Source organism: Salmo trutta, chromosome 4 (assembly GCF_901001165.1).
Source record: "Salmo trutta chromosome 4, fSalTru1.1, whole genome shotgun sequence".
Taxonomy (NCBI): domain Eukaryota; kingdom Metazoa; phylum Chordata; class Actinopteri; order Salmoniformes; family Salmonidae; genus Salmo; species Salmo trutta.
The window spans coordinates 29,297,818-29,313,126 of NC_042960.1; the positions used below are offsets into that span (position 1 = coordinate 29,297,818).

The following is a 15,309-nucleotide window of genomic DNA, read 5'->3' on the forward strand; positions in this document are numbered from 1 at the left end:
GAACAGTTGTTTAAAGAGTTACCATCTCCCGAATTAAACTATCCATAAAACAGTCAACGTATTAAATCAAAAGCTCTTATCATATCATTCTGAACAGTCGTAACTTTCTTGGATCTGCAAACACCCCAGCCTTACTCATGATTCAGTACTACACAAATTGGTTTAATTATTTATTTACTAACTAAATAATAACACAGAATAAACATACACACTTAATACATGAGGATAAGGTCCCTAGCGGACTGACAACATATGGCTGCTTGTTACACAACGACATGGACAGGGAGAGAGAAAAAGCGGCACTTATCATTGATACATGTTAGGAACCATTCTCACAGTAATCATATACTTTGCACACGAACCGCCGCCTGTTTGGAATAAGAAATCATGAATGTATTTACGTGTGCATGTCTTCGTTCGCTGTGGATCTCTGTTGGAACTAGCCCTCCTTAGGAAGGGTGAGGGGTTGGCTTTTCATCGGCACGCTTGTAAGGCTATGATTGTCTAAAAAAGGGGTCTCCCCTTTCCTGTCTTCTACTGTTGTTCACTCTGGAAGATGCTCCTTGGAAGATAGGTGTGTCGACGGTTCCCATTGGTGATGAAAATAGTAGGATACGTTGATTTGAGAAGTAGCGTAGCACCCCGTATTATCGGCATATTCAACAGCGTTTAAGAAATATATTGCCTTCAACAGTGTTATCTTGTGATCAAGCCATCAATGTTTTGTGATTATTGGTGTTGTAAAAATGTTAGCTAACAGGTTAGCAATTAGCATGTTTGACATTTCAGTGGAAATACTACTAATATCAGCTTTTTGATAAACGACTTAGCAAAAAAATCGGCATGCGGTCCCCATTTTTTGGCCACCTTACTATTTTGTTCAATTACAAGATATATCCGTTTTAATTTTGTTCAAAATAAGACACCAACCTGTTTACTAGCAAGTTGATTTGTTGGCTAGCCTTCCGGTAAAAAAAAAAACGACTTGCCTGTCAACTTTTTTATTGCCCTCCTGTGGACTCTTAAAAAATGGTTCTTCACCAACATATTCAGTGTTGTAACCAAATAATGTCTCATAATTAGTTTTACAGATTAATCTTGTGTTTTGAGAAAATAGATCACAGTTTAAAACTAAAATATAAATGAGTATGAAGAATTTACATCAAATAAAACTTGAATTTCAGTCATGTGCATTGACATGAGTTTGTGTTGCAGAGATGCACTTGGAAAGTAAAGGAAGAAATACACAAGATGGGTTGAATAAATATATATATATATATATTATATTTTAGCATATTTCTTTTTACAAATAACTCATTTCATATGAAAACAAACAATTAAATCTCGACCTCAATCCCTATATTGTCAACAAAATCACAACAAAAATCAATCTTCACCGCCACCTCTGGATCCCACTGCACACACCTGCAGTGGAACCAGTGCTGGTAGAAGTCACAACACTCATGGCACCTCGGACCTACACTCCTGCGGAACGCTTGCAGGTGGATCATGCTCTCCGCAGCGAGCACAGCAGGTGGTGTCTTCTTTTATTTGAAAAGAAAAATAAACCCATCAAATTGATTAACATGGTTTTGGAAAATGTGGAAGTACTACAGAAACAACAGTAATTGATACAACTGAGAGAGAGAAAAACAAACAGATTATGAAGTACCTGAGAGTGGTGCCATGGATGGTGTGACAGAGGTGGCCGGTGGAGCTTTTCTCTTTTCTGTGCTACGGTTCAGAGAAAAAGTACTGTTAGACAGGGCATGTTTCATGAAAACCCTTTTCAACTTTTTTGTTTACATCAGTACCTCTGTAGGAAGCTGCAGAAGTTTTGGATGAGGTGGACATACCTTGAGGGCTGGTGCTGTGGACTGTAGATATGTAAAGAGAATTTTTTTTTTTTTAAACGTTGCAGTTTTATAAAACACAAAAGTATTTGTTTTGTCATTTAACATGTGTTTACCTGTGGAGGTGGCTGTATTTGAATTGCAGGGACACCAGACAAGGCTGCTATGGTGGTGTGACCAGGGGAGACAGGAGGCAGCTGGTCCAGAGTAGGCCGCGTTACTGGTGACAGACGGGGGGGTGGTGTGCATCGTGGTGGTGGACGAAACCGCTGACGATGGCTTGGAGGAGCTGGTGTAATGTTGGGGTTGAGGGGCCGACGATAGTCAGGAGAGTAGGCAAGTGGCCTTCTTCTGCAGCTGGGGACTCCGGCGGCTCCTACAGGTGTTGCACACTGGGAGACACTGGCAATGGTGATGCAGCTGTCAGGAGTGGTTCCAGCGGGGGCTCCAGCAGAGGCGTCAATGGTCTCATCCATGGCAGCCCTCTCCTTTGCCCTCAGTGTTCTGAGGGCTGCCCGACGTTCTTTCTCCTCTGCCTCGGCCCTCTCCTTCTCGCCCCTCTCCTGCCACTGGCGCGTGTATTCCTCCCCGGTGAGGCATGCAGCGACCACAGTCTTCTTTATCGGTCTAGCCGATACTTCAGGACAGTAAGTATGTGCCCCAGGTCCTTTGCTGTCAGCCCCCCCTCTAATAGGGGGTGCTCTTCTAGAGCTAGGGCTGGAGCTGGGACTGGATCAGGGGCTGAGGGTCCTCCTGTGGTCGCTGGGGAGGAGGTGCTGATGGATGGCACAGTGCTGCTGGTTCCAGGAGAGGCGGTGGTGGGATCCGGTAGGGACCGAGACGGCATTCAACAGGACCCTTCAATAATTGAAGGGTCAAAAGGGAAGCGGCCACACTTCTTAAACCTTTCCACCACATAGCACATGTCCTTGCAGCGCTGGTACGGGTAGCGGAATACTCTGGCAAATTCTGATTTGTTTACCATGTAGGAGTGGTCAAAATGGCTACCTTGGAGAACTCCGCCTTTAAAGGACCAAAGTATGCCACGTCCAGCGGCTGCAGGACATGGGTGCAGTGTGGTGGAAGACAAAGCAGTATAACCCCTTCCCTTAGTGCCGCAGTGAGCACCTCCGGGTCCATGTGGCTCTTGTGCTCATCAAAGAGGAGAAGGAGAGGGTGCTCCTTCACTGCATGCTTAATGAAGTGCTGAAACCACTTCCTGAACAGGTTCCCGTCAATGTAGCCACTGTTTTACCATCCAAAGGCTTTGGGGGAGGGGGGGGGGGGAGAAACACTTGGGGTAGATGATAAACTGGGGGACGTCCTCCCCAGCTGCGTTGAAGCAGGAGCCTGCTGGTACACGTGTTTTGCACCCCAGGGAGCAAGCACTTTGTGCCTGCTCTAGTCGCTTCGAAACCCAGACTCATCGCAGTTAAAGATTTTGTCTGGGTTTCTCCCTCAACCCACTCTCCTCCAAGTGCTTCTCATAAGAAGTGAAGAAGGTGTCCGTCGTCGGACGTGTAGCACACTCAGCTCTCCCCCAGTCCAGAGTGTCTGGCCTCCTCATGCTCAGGTTCTTGTGCCTCCTCCTAAACATTTCCCACCACCTCTTCCCCAGTGGTGGGATTGTTTCCCATGGGTGCCGAAACCTACAATAGAATAGAATATAAAATTGTCCAACCAGGATGAAAATGTTTGTTTTGGCATCACCATACACATCCACATTTACATCACACACATTGAGAACAGTCAGTCCAGCATTCTACATACATAAACACATAGAGCACCAAATACCTGTGTATTTTGTCGGCGTATTTCATCAGCCTCTGTCTGGTGAAGGGGAACCCATGGCTGGTGCAGTAGATACAGTACTGCACCAGATAATTTTCATCCTCTGGTGCAAGCAATGTGGGTGGTCCACTGCGACAACCATGGGTCACCCGGCCGCACAGCCTGTACGCCAGGGTCTGCCGAGCTACACCATGCACCTTGGTAGATAAGAAAATAAAACTGTTACTAGCAGATATAATTCACAAACACGTGATAATGTCCTAAAAACAAAAGATGCCTAACCTTCGCAGCCTGGCGGATTGCAAGGTGATGCACGTTTTCACAATAACTGAGTGTACCCACATTTTTTGTTTGATGTTATCTGTAATGAAAATTGTCCCAAATAGTTTAATATTGATGCATAAATTGTAACATTTGACTAAATACTGCCTCTATGTACAGTTGAAGTCGGACGTTTACATACACTTAGGTTGGAGTAATTAAAATTCATTTTTCAACCACTCCACAAATTTCTTGTTAACAAACTATAGTTTTGGCAAGTCGGTTAGGACATATACTTTGTGCATGACACAAGTCATTTTTCCAACAATTGTTTACAGACAGATTATTTCACTTATAATTCATTGTATCACAATTCCAGTGGGTCAGAAGTTTGCATACACTAAGTTGACTGTGTCTTTAAACAGCTTGGAAAACTCCAGAAAATGATTGCATGGCTTTAGATGCTTCTGATAGGCTAATTGACATCATTTGACGCAATTGGAGGTGTACCTGTGGTTGTATTTCAAGGCCCACCTTCAAACTCAGTGCCTCTTTGCTTGACATAATAGGAAAATCAAAAGAAATATCAGCCAAGACCTCAATGGAAGTTTTTGGATTTTTGAGGAATTTGTAATTCGCGCCACGCCTATCATTGGATATTGGAGCAGGTGTTCCGCTAGCGGAACGTCTAGATGTAAGATTAAGCACATTCCTAGGTGGATTTTGGAAAGGGAGATCTCTGGATCTCCTCTCCTTTAATTTAATTTACGACAGGCCCAGTTCCCTCCTCCCCTCTTCTGTGGGTGAGAGAAGGTCTGGTTACTGTCATCCATATCCAAGCTGATCTGACTCATTCTGATCCTCACAGGACAGTCCTCACAACCTGTTAATTGAAATGCATTCCAGGTGACTACCTTGTGAAGCTGTTTGAGAGAATGCCAAGAGTGTGCAAAGCTGTCATCAAGGCAAAGTGTGGCTGCTTTGAAGAATCTCAAATATAAAATATTTTTTGTTTAACACTTTTTTGGTTACTACACGATTCCATGTGTTATTTTATAGTTTTGATGTCTTCACTGTTATTCTACAATTTAGAAAATAGTCAAAAATAAAAACCCTTGAATGTGTAGGTGTGTCCAAACTTTACACTTGCACTGTATATACAGTGCATTCGGAAAGTATTCAGTACTTTTTCCACATTTTGCTACGTTACAGCCTTGTTCTAAAATATATTAAATTGTTATTTTTCCTCATCAATCTACACACAATACCCCATAATGTCATAGCAAAAACTGTTTTTTTAAAAATGTTTTCATATGTATACAAAATAAAACAAAATGTGGAAAAAGTCAAGGGGTCTGAATACTTTCCGAAGACACTGTTGATTACAAAATAGTTGTCAGAAGGAGAGGACCAAGGTGCAGCGTGTGTGTGTAGTTCCACATTTTATTTACTCTGTGAAACTTATGCAATACATCAAATAACCGAATAGACAAAACAACAAACCGTGACGCAGAGGAGAAACAAACACTACTCAAAAATAATCACCCACAAAACCCAGGAAGAAAAACCCCTACTTAAGTATGATCTCCAATCAGAGACAACGAGGACCAGCTGCCTCTAATTGTAGATCATCCCAAACAAACCAACATAGAAATCCAAAAACTAGAACCTAAGAACATAGAAATAGAAAACATAGAAAAACACAAAACACCCCGTCACGCCCTGACCTACTCTATCATAGAAAATAACATCTTACTATGGTCAGGACGGGACAATAGTTGGGAAGAGATTTTTGATATACCGATTCCATGGCACGTAGTTTATTAACTGATACGCAAAGTGACGCCGGATTCAAAAATTATAATTTTTCACCTCAGACTGGGGCGAAGTTTCACCTTCCAACAGGACAATGACCCTAAGCACACAGCCAAGACATCGCAGGAGTGGACAAGTCGGGACAAGTCTCTGAATGTCCTTGAGTGGCCCAGCTAGAGGCCGGACTTGAACCTGATCGAACATCTCTGGAGAGACCTGAAAATAGCTTTGCAGAAACGCTCCCCATCCAACCTGACAGAGCTTGAGAGGATCTGCAGAGAAGAATTGGAGAAACTCCCTAAATACAGGTGTGCCAAGCTTGTAGCGTCATACCCAAGGCTGTAATCACTGCCAAAGGTGCTTCAACAATGGGTGTTTATGTATAGGGCCTCCCACTCTTTTTATTCTGGTTAGAGCAAGTTTGCGCTGTGCTGTGAAGGGAGTAGAACACAGCGTTGTACGAGATCTTCAGTTTCTTGGCAATTTCTCCCATGGAATATACTTCATTTCTCAGAACAAGAATAGACTGATGAGTTTCAGAAGAAAGTACTTTGTTTCTAGCCATTTTGAGCCTGTAATCGAACCCACAAATGCTGATGCTTCAAATACTCAACTATGCCAGTTTTTTTGCTACTTTTTAAATCAGCACAACAGTTTTCAGCTGTGCTAACATAATTGCAAAAAGGTTTTCTAATGATCAATTAGCCTTTTTAAAATGTATCAACTTGGATTAGATAACACAACGTGCCATTTGAACACAGGAGTGATGGTTGCTGATAATGGGCTTCTGTATGCCAATGTAGATATTCCATAAAGAAATCAGCCGTTTCCAGCTACAATAGTCATTTACAACATTAACGATGTCTACACTGTATTTCTGATCAATTTTATGTTATTTTAATGGACAAAAAATGTTTTTCTTTCAAAAACAAGGACATTTCTAAGTGAGCCCAAACTTTTGAACAGTAGTGTATATATTTTTAACTAGGCAAGTCAGTTAACCTCTCTGGGCTAGTCCCACCTACTCAACAGCCAGTTGAATCCCGTGGCGCGATATTCAAATACCTTAGAAATGCTATTACTTCAATTTCTCAAACATATGACTATTTTACACCATTTTAAAGACAAGACTCTCGTTAATCTAACCACACTGTCCGATTTCAAAAAGGCTTTACAACGAAAGCAAAACATTAGATTGTCAGCAGAGTACCCAGCCATAAATAATCAGACAACCATTTTTCAAGCTAGCATATAATGTCACATAAACCCAAACCACAGCTAAATGCAGCACTAACCTTTGATGATCTTCATCAGATGACAATCTTAGGACATTATGTTATACAATACATGCATGTCTGTTCAATCAAGTTCATATTTATATCAAAAAACAGCTTTTTACATTAGCAGGTGACTAGCATGTGACTAGCATTCCCACCGAACACCTCTGGTGAATTTACTAAATTACTCACGATAAACGTTCACAAAAAACACAACAATTATTTTAAGAATTATAGATACAGAACTCCTCTATGCACTCGATATGTCCGATTTTAAAATAGCTTTTCGGTGAAAGCACATTTTGCAATATTCTAAGTAGATAGCCCGGCATCACAGGGCTAGCTATTTAGACACCCAGCAAGTTTAGCACTCACCAAAGTCAGATTTACTATAAGAAAAATGTTATTACCTTTGCTGTCTTCGTCAGAATGCACTCCCAGGACTTCTACTTCAATAACAAATGTTGGTTTGGTCCCAAATAATCCATTGTTATATCCAAATAGCGGCGTTTTGTTCGTGCGTTCAAGACACTATCCGAAAGGGTAAATAAGGGTTACGAGCACAACTCATTTCGTGACAAAAACATTCTAAATATTCCATTACCGTACTTCGTAGCATGTCAACCGCTGTTTAAAATCAATTTTTATGCAATTTTTCTCATAAAAAAGCGATATTATTCCTGCCGGGAAATCGTTTTTTATTACAAAGAGAGTGAAAGTAAAAGCATGCTATCCCCTCATGCACGAGCCTCAGTCTGATGGCCCTCTGATAGAGCACTTGCCAAACGCGCTAGTGTGTTTCAGCCTGGGAATGGAATTACATCATTCAGCTTTTTCCCGGGTTCTGAGAGCCTATGGGAGCCGTAGGAAGTGCCACGTCATGCCAGAGATCCCCTGTTTTTGTTAGAGATGATCAAGGAGGGCAAGAAATGGTCAGACAGGCCACTTCCTGTAAGGAATCTTCTCAGGTTTTGGCCTGCCAAATGAGTTCTGTTATACTCACAGACACCATTCAAACAGTTTTAGAAACTTTAGGGTGTTTTCTATCCAAAGCCAATAATTATATGCATATTCTAGTTACTGGGCAGGAGTAGTAACCAGATTAAATCGGGTACGTTTTTTATCCGGCCGTGCAAATACTGCCCCCTAGCCCCAACAGGTTAAGAACAAATTCTTATTTACAATGACGGCCTACACCGGCCAAACCCAGACGACGCTGGGCCAATTGTGCGCCGCCCTATGGGACTTCCAATGACGTCCAGTTGTGATACAGCCTGGATTCGAACCAGGGTATCTGTAGTGATGCCTCTAGCACTGAGATATGCTGCGCCACTCGGGAGCTTGAGTAAAGGGTACAGGGTCTGAACACTTACGTAAATGTGATATTTCAGTTTTTAATTTTGTATAAATTAGCAAACATTTCAAAAAAACAATTTTTGCGCTGCCATTATGGGGTATTGTATGTGAATTGATGAGGGAAAAAAACTATTTAATACATTTTTGAATAAGTCTAACATAACAAAATGTGGAAAAAGTAAAGTGGTCTGAATACTTTCCGAATGCACTGTATACTAAATATACGTGTGGAATTTGTTTTGATTTAGAATAGACCACTATTATGCACCTGTCTCGAAACAGGCAGCGCAAATGTTTTTTATGTAATCTAGGCACTTAAATAGCGAATGGAGGACGCTTTTCCTGTGGTTCATTTTCATGCCAGCCAGTTAGGCTATACTCTTGCATAAAGAGAAGCAATGTGCTTGACATTTAGGAAAGTTGAGAAATAAATAGTAGGTTAAGTCTACAGATCATCCTCTTTTTAATAGAGGCCATCACTCTGTTTTCACACGACATGCATAGCCTATAGAAATGTTGCTCAACATGAGCTGATAGGCTCTCATGAAGTGTTTGACTGGTTAGAGGGACAATAGAGTGCTGAATACCAGGCAGTTAGCAAGTTCGGTAGGCTACTAATGACCTTCAGCAGATTCAGAGCTTGGAGAAGCCCATTTACCGTGACTAAACGGTCACGTGGAATTTGACTGCCGTCATGACTCGTGTGGCACTAATACGGTCATCGTAACAGCCCTACTCATTGGTGAAAATCAACAGTGTCTGTGACATCTCACACCCCACAGGTGTGATACGAGACTAAACAACCAGACAAATTCCTCTGAACTCTAGTCAAACAATAACAACACTCAGGTTGACCCCAGAGAATTTTACCAGAGAACAAAAGGCCTTGTTTGTAAATGAGACAAAGACAACTCTGTGTGTGCCATCATCCCAGTTCTTATTTATATTCCATATGCGTTGCCAGTTGTCACCTCTGTCCTGATACCTTCAGAATCTTCTCTCCTCGTTTGTCGGAGATGTGACCTTTTAGAATATTTCTCAGGGTGGCAGAACTCAAACTCTAATTGGACGAAATGTGAGTGTGTTCTGTGAGCCGAGTTCCTGGGCGGCAGGTCAGCCATAACTACCGCTGTAATTACCAGTAGCTTCTGCATATCCCGCTCTCCCTTCTCCCTCTCTCATCCCCTCCTCCTCCACTGCTCAATGACTTTTACCCAGGGGCTTTCTTACCAACAGAATAGGGGCCTCTGCTTACCACCAGTCAAGCATTACCAAGTTTAGTAGAAAGGGTAAGAGCGAGAGGTCCAATAAATTATATTTCTTTTCCACTGCATACAGCCATGTTATTCTGTTTAATTCCATTAGCTAAAGGTTTCCTCCATCCATCCAGGCTTGTGGAAACTAATGAACAGAGTTGAGCTGTTTTACTTCCACTCTCCTGTTTGTCTATATTTAGTTAATTACCCAGGTCTCAGAGACTGATCTGGTCTCTAACTTCCCTTCCACCCTCCAATGGGGCAGCTTGCCTTCTTGACTGGCTGCGTCCAGATAGCAATTAAGATGGGTATGAAGAATTAAAGGCGTCTGCTTGAGATCAGTGGACATTTGGAGCACCGGGAGGAAAACAAAGCACAACATCATTCATGGCTCCAGGCAACAAATTTTTCGGGAAATAATTGGCTGATGTGGGTTATGTTGTGCCTTGTGTTTATTTGTTATTGTTTATTTATTTTTCTCCCACAAGTAAATTACACAAGCAGAGATTAAGACTTCAGTGGAAATGTGCACTTTCTCCTCCAGCAAAGTAATCCTGCCCGTCTGCCTTTTGAAGACTGCACATATTAAAATGAGGGAAAGGGGGGAGGATGGAGGGGCTGTTGAAGTAGCCTAGCTGATAGTTTTGCTAGGCTTCTGTCATACTCCCACTGTAAACGATGATATGTTGTTGTTTTAGATGACATTAAGAGAATGTAATGAATTGTATAGGTTTAATACTCCTTTCCTACCCCTTCAATACTTAGTATAGACCTGTTCATCTGTCCAAGCAATAACACATTCTACTGTATATGCATGCACAACCAAGAGGTTCCCCAGTAAACAGCCGGCACTGCAGCTCACCATAATACTGCCTTTTTGCTTGGTATGGCAGTATTAACTGCTCATAGTGTGGAATTGAGAAAAAAATATTTTATTTACCTTGGTTTCACAGTAACTTTTAACATGACCCCAATTTTCTCCAAAACACAATACAAGAGGCAGGATACTTGTCCACATGATTAAGCATGTATTTAATGTAGCAAAAATAACATTAACTCATTTTCAACCAAATGGGCAGTTACTGCCTTTTTGCTTGGTAGGGCAGAGTAGCTAGCTAGCACAAAATAACAAGCTCGTATTTCTTGATCCAACCAAAAAATAGAACAAATGAGTTATATACAAACATTGAATTGTTTCTACCAGATTCTCTAAACAAAATATTCAGATAATGTTTATTTGCTATTTATTATCCGTTTGCTCTGGTGGTATTGGCTACATTTGGCTAGCACAGCAAATAACCTCCGAGTTAGCGTGATGTAAAGGTAGAGAAAGATCTGCTTACCTTGTTAGCCAGCTAGATAGATTAGTTATATTGTTGGCTGTCGTGAGAAAAATTAAACTAAATGTAGCTAGCATACAAGTCCAATGTTTGACAGTCACCCCCTCTCTCTCCCCCTCACCAATCTCTCTCCTAGGTCGTCTTCTGCTTCCTCCAAAATGCAACTATATTTTACCCAGGTGTATTGCCCTCTTAGTTTCAATTAAGAAACTGTAGTTTTAATAAACCGCTAGCTTGTGTTAGGCATGTATTGTCGACCTCACGTTATGAGACCTAGCTACTGGTTTGTTTGCATTAAGTAAAGCTAGATTATAATACAAATGCTAGTGCTGACACCTTGTGGTGATAATGTTGAACTGATAATAATTACACCAGGATTATACATAACACAAAGCAAACAAATTGTAACTTTATTTCAAGCGACATGTATTTTGAAATTAAAATAAAACATGTAAACATTCCTTTCTGCACACCTTTGTGATAGTGATATTTGCTAATAATGTTTCTCCTGTGCATGTCATCCTTAAGGCCCACCTTCATTACAAGGGTAGGGCTTGCACTAATCCATTTCATGACTGCATGAGCTGCAGTAGCTGTAGAAGTCAAATCTGGTATCCTTCAACATGGTTAGCCAAATGAATTGTCTAATGAAAAAAACAAACCCACACACTGATCTTGCCATTATCAGCCTTATATTTTCTTTCAAGTTATTAGCAAATGATTCCCCCCCCCCCCACACACAAGTTATCTCAGATGTGTGAGTGCTTTTCCTATTTCTAATAGTGTCATTTCAAATAGGGAAAACGGATAGTGGACGCAAGAGACAAATACCCCGAGGAGTGACCACAGTGAAGGATCATTTTTTACATTGGCTGCAAAGTAGCAACGTCATTTATGAGTTCCAACCACTGGAGGAGGAAGACAGTAAGTGTAGCAGAATCGGCACAACATTGCAGGAGAAGATCCTCCCACAGCTGAGATGCTTATGGTATTAAAATATAGATACATTCATGTTAAAAAATCACATGCGCCGAATACAACTGGTATAGACTTTACCATAAAATAGTAACAAGAGGAATAGAAGTAAAATACACAAGAATGGAGCTATATACAGGGATATTAGTACCAGATCAATGTGCAGAGTTAGAGGTAGACATGTACATGAAGGCAGGGTAAAGTGACTAGACATCAGGATAGATAATAGTAAGGTATTTGAGGTAGACATGTACATGAAGGCAGGGTAAAGTGACTAGACATCAGGATAGATAATAAGAGTAAAATAAAGATCAGAGTAGCAGCAGCAAATGATGAGTGTAAAAGTGTGTGTAAAGTGTATGTATATGTGTTTGTGTTGTGTCCGTGTGTGTGTGTGTGCATATGTAGTGTATGTAAATATGTGTGTGGGTTTTGTGAGCGAGTGTCAATGTAGTGTGTGTGAGTGAGTGTGTATACCTGCCCTGAAGTACTTTTATCCTTGCCCAACCAAGATCATGGTTTTGGTAGGATAATGGGCACTGCTTTCTTGGTATGAAGTGCTGTTGTGGACAGGGGTTGCGTCCTACGTCTGCCATACAAGGATTGTTACACCTACACCAATGATCAAGGACATCAGCTTCAGCTGCACATCTGTGCACTATCAGACAAAATGAGAGTGACAGTCAAATAACAGACAGACATGTTCACTGACTACTATACTTAATTCAAGGAATCAACACTTTATTTCATATCATACAAAGATGGTAAATGGTTTGTGGGTTTCGACATCCATCTTACTCCAAAACGAAATGATTGAATAGTTAAATGAATAATAAGCAGAATGTCAGGGCTGGGCTGGAACAGAAACCTGCACTCCCAATAGCTAGATCTCTAGGAGCAAGGTTGGCTATGCATGTTCTAGGTCTATGCATTGTTACTTTGAACAGTATTTTTATAGTCCAACAACCAATTCTAACACTAAACCAATAGCATATATAACCCATTGGAGATACCCTTCAGTCTCTCCAGGACTTGGAACTTTCTTTGAGCCCTTCATCCGTAGGCCGGGTTAGCAGCTTTCACATGTCTCTATGTCTGAGGTTAGGAAACATAGAAATTAGACCAGGACTTGCTTTAATATTCTCAAGTGATGTGGCATTTGATATTTCGTTGCATTGTGTTTTTTTTTTATTGTCAAAGTTCTCTGTTTGCGACCGGAAATCTAGGTAGCTGACACATTGTTGTTTTTAGCAGATCACGCTAACGCAAAACATTAGATGTCTGTCTATCCTGACGTTACCTAGAAATAGATGGTTAACATAATAAACAACTTACCCGTGTGCTACACATTATCCTGGTGCCGCCACCTCCTGCTGCTAACGTTACTATCCATGCAGGCAAGTTTTAAACTGTTTACAGCCGCAACAGACCAGCTGTTTACAAATGCACCGGAAGTTCTTTGGGGTTCCAAGGCTCACTTCCGTTTCTCTTCAAAAAGCTGTTCAAGAAAGGTCTATAAGCTACAGCTGAATTGACCTGTGCTTGGCAGTGCCCTGGTATTTTCAGCCAAAGCCTTTCTTTGGGTTTCATGATTCTGTTCATAGAAGCCTTCTGAGTTCTCCTAATATGAATTATTGATGTAGTATTTCATTGATTACATGTAAAACGATAACCCTTGGATCCCAAGCCCTTAGAAATAGATGAAATAGATTTATCTGTATTGCAGTGACCTGTGACGGTGGTAATTGCCAGTAGGATTCTATTAAACTCTGACTTTGTACACTCTACTTTCTCACCATGACAACACAATTTTTTCTCTCTTTCCTCCACCAACACACCGCTACCTGAACACTAACAGTATTAACATACAGTGGCTGTCATTCCATTAATTCCATAACCACCACCCCCAGCTGTTCCATAATGGCCTGTCGCCTCTGACTGTGACCATTGAACAAGGTAGTGGTTAGCTAGTGAGAACAGTCTTTTGCTTTGCTTCTTTACCACCTTTTCTCACCTATCTTCCCCCTTTTCTCTTTTGTTCTCTCCCTCCCTTTCTCCGGGTCTTGATGTTTTACCCCTTGGATTTCTCTCCAAACAAGGCCACCTGCAGGCAGCTGTGCTGTTGACTGTAGAGGTGTGTGTGTGGGCACGAGTTCAGTGTGCATCAGAGTTATCCATCTTTAGTAGCTATCTAGGACTTGGAGGCTTGGCCTCAGCGTAGCTCACATAAACAGTGGATTAATTCCAAGGAACCATCTGGCTTCCATTGCCATCTCTAGAAGGGCATGCTATGGAAGGGCTTTGATTTAGCAGACATTAATGAGGGGTGGATCTCTCTTTGTTTGTACAACTCTGCGATGGGCAATGGGATTCCAGATTAGCTAGTTCTCCATTAAAGTCCTTAGACTTTGAGAACTCTAGCACATGTAGGCCATGAAAATTTGACTTTGCATATTACATTTCAAGTCAGATGAAACCACAGATGTCTCCACTCTCCAGTTAACCACTTAGCTTTATCTGCTAGGCTAGCTCTCTGCTTTTTTTGGATCCCCGTTAGCTTTTGCAACGGCAGCAGCTATTCTTATATTCAAATAAACAAACAAACCGTACACACACACACACACACACACACACACACACACACACACACACACACACACACACACACACACACACACACACACACACACACATCTAACCATGGAACCAGATGAATGTGGATGCTGGAGCCCAGTGTGCTGTCTGCAGGTGAGCCTGGCTGTGACTGTCTCCTACACTCTCAGTCCTTCCTCTCCAAGGGCACTTCTAGTGTGAAGGCACCACAGCGGGCAATGAGACACGCTGCTTTCCTCTCTGCCCGTCCCCGAGCCCCCATTCTCATCCCTGGTACAGAGACACAGCCAGGCCCTCTGTTCTGTTCTACACCCTACCTCAAACTCACAGAACACAGAGCAAAAGCAGAGAGCTAGCCTAGCAGATAAGCTAAGCGGAGTCCACAAAAAAACACAAAACATGACAAATAACAAAACACTGATAGACAAGGACAGTCACACAAATTTGAAATAAAGATATACAAACAATACAGCTAAAAAAAATGATGTGTGTCTGTGTGTGCGTGTGTTTGTGTGTGTGTGTTCCCTCAGTCCCCGCCATTCAATGAAATGTTCTTTAATAAAATAGTTTGCTGTTTTGTTTTGGATGTGGAGGCTGTGAAGAGACCCCTGGTGACATGTCTTATGGGTTATGTATGGATGTCTGAGCTGAATGTTATTTGATTATTTTCATTACAGTAATACCGCTCATAAAAACTAAACGAGAAGCAGTTCATATCTTGTCAACCCTCAACCAGGAAAGACTGGCATGCATGTTGTTGATGTTAGATGTT

At 41.6% G+C, this 15,309-nt stretch overlaps 2 protein-coding genes across 9 annotated transcripts in view; one reads left to right on the plus strand and one right to left on the minus strand.

The window, feature by feature from the left end:
* Positions 1–15,309, plus strand: part of LOC115192201 (microtubule-associated serine/threonine-protein kinase 2) — a 278,871-nt gene that overhangs the window by 47,451 nt on the left and 216,111 nt on the right. The gene's annotated exons all lie outside the window — the stretch shown is intronic.
* LOC115192202 (extensin-like) lies at positions 1,264–13,390 on the minus strand. 2 transcript variants are annotated; one of them, XM_029750439.1, is made up of 6 exons: positions 12,402–13,390; positions 3,648–3,841; positions 1,970–3,502; positions 1,857–1,877; positions 1,673–1,734; positions 1,264–1,544 (listed from the first exon to the last, which is right to left on the minus strand). In XM_029750439.1, the coding sequence occupies exons 3-6, from the start codon at positions 2,327–2,329 to the stop codon at positions 1,508–1,510; spliced, it is 480 nt and encodes a 159-aa protein (XP_029606299.1). In that variant the 5' UTR covers positions 2,330–3,502; positions 3,648–3,841; positions 12,402–13,390; the 3' UTR covers positions 1,264–1,507. The 2 variants fall into 2 exon arrangements, with proteins under 2 accessions (XP_029606299.1, XP_029606298.1); XM_029750438.1 differs by lacking the exons at positions 3,648–3,841; positions 12,402–13,390 and having other exon boundaries at positions 1,815–1,877; positions 1,970–3,583.

Coding starts and splice junctions, on each gene's coding strand:
- LOC115192202 (XM_029750438.1), bottom strand. CDS start 2,329: ATGGATGAGACCATTGACGCCTCTGCTGGAGCCCCCGCTGGAACCACT. Junction 1,878..1,969: donor AAATACAGCCACCTCCACAG/GTAAACACATGT, acceptor ACATATCTACAG/TCCACAGCACCAGCCCTCAA. Junction 1,735..1,814: donor TTCTGCAGCTTCCTACAGAG/GTACTGATGTAA, acceptor TCTGAACCGTAG/CACAGAAAAGAGAAAAGCTC.